This window comes from Phalacrocorax carbo, chromosome 1 (genome assembly GCF_963921805.1).
Source record: "Phalacrocorax carbo chromosome 1, bPhaCar2.1, whole genome shotgun sequence".
Taxonomy (NCBI): Eukaryota; Metazoa; Chordata; class Aves; order Suliformes; family Phalacrocoracidae; genus Phalacrocorax; species Phalacrocorax carbo.
Genome location: NC_087513.1, coordinates 49,886,017 through 49,890,784, shown reverse-complemented (window position 1 = coordinate 49,890,784; position 4,768 = coordinate 49,886,017). Strand labels below are relative to the sequence as shown.

Here is a 4,768-nt window from a genome sequence, read left to right as displayed (position 1 = left end):
AGCCCTGCTGCAGCTGCCTTTACGTGTCGGGACATGTCCGAGCGTGCCCCCGCGCACACACACACCGGCTGCCCAGCCGGCGCGGGCACGGCGCGCCGGACGCGCGGAGAACAAAGTTCCCCTGCCTGCGCGCTCCCGCGCCCCCCCGGCCCGGGCGGCCCCCCCGCTCCCTGCCTGTCTCCCTCCCCCCGCCGCTGACGTGGCTCTGCCCTCCGCGGAGCCAGCGCACGGCCGCCGCTCGCCTCCCAAACGCCGTGCCCGCACGGCCGCGGAACACGGCAGCCCCGCCCGGTTGCGCGCCCGGCGCAGGCAGGGGGCAGGCGGGCAGGCGGGCAGGCAGCCCTCCGCCCGGCCGCACCGCTGCTCGGCTCCACGCCGCGCACCCCCAACCCTGCCCGCGCCGGTGCGCGGGTCGCGGGCGCCGCTCTCCCTCGGGCGGTACCTGCGCGGCGATGCGCCCCACGGGCGCCCTCTCACGCCGCGCTGCACTACCCCACTACCCGCGCAGCTCCTCGGGGGGGAACCCCCCCACTCCCGCAACGCGGATACGCTCCCCCCTCCGCGCACACACCACGACACCTGCGCGGCCCCTTGCGCGCACCTCCGCGGCTCTATTTGTTTACAATCGATTACGTCACCCCCCCCCTTCGCCGGCCCCGCCCCACCTCTCGCCGTCGCAATGGTGCGATCGCTCGATTGGCGGCGGCGCACCCCCAGCGCCCTGACGCCACTTCCGCCCGCCGGTGGCTATAAGAAGCGGCGGTCGGCGGGCAGCTCCCTTCGCCCCTCGCAGCAGGAGATGCGGGGTGCGCTGCCGCGGCCGCCGCTGCTGCCGCCGGCCCCCCCCTGCCGCAGGAAGAGGAGGCGGAGGCTGCCGCCCCCGGGATGTGATCTGGGCTCCGCCGCCCGCTCCACTCCCAGTTAGAGCCGAGCCGCCCCCGCGCCCGTCCCGCTCCGCGCCGCTCGCCCCACGCCGCGCCCCGTCCCGTCCCAGCGCCGGCCGCCCCGGAGAGCTGGCTGCCGCCCGCCGCCGCCTCCATGCATCCCGCCCTGTACACCCGGGCCAGCATGATACGCGAGATCGCCGCGGCCGTGGGCTTCATCTCCAAGTTCCTGCGGACCAAGGGGCTCATGAACGAGCGGCAGCTGCAGACCTTCAGCCAGAGCCTGCAGGAGCTGCTGGCAGGTGAGGGCGGGGCGGGCGCGGCGGGAGCCGCTACCCCTTCCTCCGGCCGGAGGGGCCGCGCTGCCCCCTTCCGCCCCGGGGCCGCCCGCCCGGGCCGCGGGAGTGCCCCACGGGCGGCCGGAGAGGGGGGGAAGGGCTGCCGCCCCGAGGGGCTGGAGCCGTCGCGGGGGCAGGTGCGGGGGGCGAGCGGGGCTCCGCGGCCGTGGTTCGCCCCTTGCGGGGACCCCCGACCCCGGCCGGCGGGCGGGAGCGGCAGGAGCGGGCTGTAAACAAAAGGGGCGTCGCGCAGGCAGCCCCCCCTTGGCTCCGGAGACAAAGCTTTCGGAGCAGCCCCGACTTGGGCTCCGCTCCAAGGGCTCAAACCGCCCCGTTTCCAGAAGGAAAAATGCTGCGGAGATGCTTTTTTTTTTTTGGTCAAGTAAAATTCAGCGGTGGACGTTGAGTCGCAGTTCCCCTTTTTTTTCTGGAAACGGATCACACAGCCCCGGTTTAGGATCAGATACCGAGGGTTTCTTCGCTGCCCTGCGGGTTTTGTAACGCCGAGCGTGTGTCCCGGTGTGCTCGATAGGGGCTACAAGTGGCCCCAGACCGATAGGGTTTGGGGTGGGATAAAACTCCGAAGGTAAGTGAAGCCATTGCCCTGGAAACATCTTGCTCTGGAAAACAGGCTGGGCAGAGCAGGGGTGAAATACAGCTTGAGTCAGTCGGTGAATGCTGCCCAGCTCCTTCCCTGGTTATTTTTGGGTGTCCTTAGAATGTGGGGAACTAAGCATGGGTGGGATCTCGAGGATGCTGGAAAGGTGCTTTTTTTTCCTTCTTAGTTCCTGGAGTTTCGAAGCCCTTACATTTTTTTTTGCTATGTGTGTAATCACTTCTTAAATATTTGTTTCTGTGAATGCCAGGAAGTTGCATTTCACCCTCTCAGATGGCAAACATTGTTCTCTGTCTCTGCTAGCATGAAACTAACTTTGTAAATGAGTACTTCCCAAGGGACACTGGGCTTATGTAAATAATCAGTAAAAATAAAGGCTGTAATGATTTTTCAGGTCATTTATTCTAGAATAAGTGTGTCAACATCTCGAGATGTGAAATTTGCAAGAGAGCGATGCTAGCTGTACATCTTTTTGAATACAGAATTAAGGAGGATAATCTCTTTTTTTATTTTGTAGAACATTATAAGCACCACTGGTTCCCCGAAAAGCCATGCAAGGGATCAGGTTACCGATGTATCCGGATCAACCATAAAATGGATCCTCTCATTGGACAGGCAGCACAGCGGATTGGATTGAGCAGTCAGGAACTGTTCCAGCTTCTTCCAAGTGAACTCACTCTATGGGTTGACCCGTATGAAGTGTCCTATCGTATTGGAGAGGATGGCTCAATCTGTGTGCTGTATGAAGCTGCACCAGCAGGAGGTAGCCAAAATAACACCAACATGCAAATGGTAGACAGCAGAATAAGCTGTAAGGAGGAACTTCTCTTGGGCAGAACTAGCCCTTCCAAAAGCTACAATATGATGACTGTATCAGGTTAAGATATAGTCTGTGGATGGATCACCTTAAAATGGATGGATAAATTTGGTTTTTACTCTGGGTGGGCACCTCTGGGGATGGATTATGGAATTTAAACCATGTCACAGCTGTGAAGATCTGGCACACGTTAGAGTGGTATACTTTAAAGTGACAGTGCCATAGTTTGGACAGTACCTTTCAGTGATTTAATAGCCTGTGAGTCAAAACGATTGCAACTTGCTAGGGAGTGAAGAAGATCTAGGAAGGGTCAGTTTCTCCAAGACATCTTACTTAAGTTTTACACCAATTTTCAACCCCAGTCTGTATTTATAAAGTGATTCTCTGCAGTAGGGCTTGCAGAGTAAATTTGCACTATTACATTTATTAATTGTTAGCATTTTTGGCAGCTCAATAACAAGACTTATTGATACGAACACAACAGTACTGGAAATTTTATTTTTCAGACTTTTACCTAGCACTTACAATTATATATAAATGTATGTAAGATAAACCAGTAAGTATGACCTGGGGAAATGGTCAGATCTTTACATTGGCCTCAAAAGTAGCAAGTGATGAGATTCTGCCATGGCAACAGGCTTTAAAAAGACCATATAAAGACACTGTCTGAACTGTGGTGTTAGCACCAGCCAGCTACCTGTACATTTGCTAGCTTGTAGTTTTCTAAGACTGAGTAAACTTCTTATTTTTAGAAAGTGGAGGTCTGGTTTGTAATTTCCTTGTTCTTAATTGGGTAAAAGTCTTTTCCACAAACCACCATCTATTTTGTGAACTTTGTTAGTCATCTTTTATTTGGTAAATTATGAACTGGTGTAAATTTGTACAGTTCATGTATATTGATTGTGGCAAAGTTGTACAGATTTCTATATTTTGGATGAGAAATTTTTCTTCTCTCTATAATAAATTGTTTCCTATCTTGGCATTTTAATTAATCTCTTGTCGTGATTACATAGGATCAGTTAAACTATTTTTGTCTCACAGTAGAAATGGAATAGGTACTACAAAAGCTTAAGAACATCAATGGCACCCTGATGCTAGGGAACACTTGGTGCAGGCATGGATTAACGAAGACCTCGTATATAAATGCGTGGGAAGTTTAGGGAAACACAATGATGTACATGTCACCTCTTAAAATCACTCAATGTGGAAATAACTCCAGGGCCAGTAATTCCAGGATATGAGGAAAAGGTACAGAAATAACATCCACCAAAGATGACCTGAATAAATCCAGAGGATTAAAGTTTACTTGGCTTCCTGATGAAGGATATAGCAAACGTAAATGTCCATTTTGACCTACTTGCTCACAAGTTCTCAGTTCTTCCCTGATGGATTCCCTGCTCAATAAGAGTTTCTGGGACAAGTGTCCCTTAGCCTTAAGAGCAGGTTAACCACTCTACAGAAAGGTTGCTCGCCTTTTGCTTTCTTCAGATGCAAGACTTTCACTTTAGAAATCATTAAGATGGGATTCAACAAAAGGTATGTAGATCTTTTTTCCCAAACTTAAAAGGTTGGTTGAGGCAAAGTGAGAAGCCCATACTTATATGTGTATTCAAAGTTAATGAATGATGTGGAGATGTGAATCACTTAAGCACCACACTAATGTCATTTGTATGCTGCACCGTGGTTAGTTAACACTTGAGAGAAATTCCTTACTACTTTATTTACACTTGCTGAAGTGCTGGAGTAAAACTCAAGAACATTCTATTCCTTATCTCCTGTGTACTTTGTTCTGTGTTTAATAAAAGGCCTTCCTAACTTGGTCACTTCAGTTATGAGAACTGCTGCTGTTGCTCTGAAGAAAACAGTCATTACTTGCCAAGTAAACTTGCTAGCTATGGATAGAACAGAGCTTCAGACTTGCCATGCATTGTGGCAGCTCCTGCTTGACTATGAGCCTTTACGATGTGGTGATAGTTGTGTTCCATTTCCAGTTCAAATCTTTTATCTTCTGATCTGTAACATAACTGATTATATGTAAGCGAAACATAAGACTGAACTCTGGCTTTTTTTTTTACCAATTTCTCTCCCACTGTGTTTTTGAAAGTTCACCTTT

At 52.1% G+C, this 4,768-nt stretch overlaps 1 protein-coding gene across 1 annotated transcript; it reads left to right on the top strand.

The window, feature by feature from the left end:
- The first annotated feature begins 762 nt into the window (after positions 1-762).
- On the top strand, positions 763-3,643 carry BTG1 (BTG anti-proliferation factor 1). Its single transcript, XM_064450775.1, has 2 exons — positions 763-1,186; positions 2,356-3,643. Exons 1-2 carry the CDS (start codon positions 1,039-1,041, stop codon positions 2,718-2,720), a joined length of 513 nt encoding a protein of 170 aa, XP_064306845.1. The 5' UTR covers positions 763-1,038; the 3' UTR covers positions 2,721-3,643.
- The last annotated feature ends 1,125 nt before the right edge of the window (positions 3,644-4,768 follow it).

What these genes read in the sequence shown, in the direction of transcription:
- BTG1 (XM_064450775.1), top strand. Translation starts at nt 1,039, where the DNA reads ATGCATCCCGCCCTGTACACCCGGGCCAGCATGATACGCGAGATCGCC. An exon ending in CCTGCAGGAGCTGCTGGCAG is followed by an intron (nt 1,187 to 2,355) that starts GTGAGGGCGGGG and finishes TTTATTTTGTAG; the next exon opens with AACATTATAAGCACCACTGG.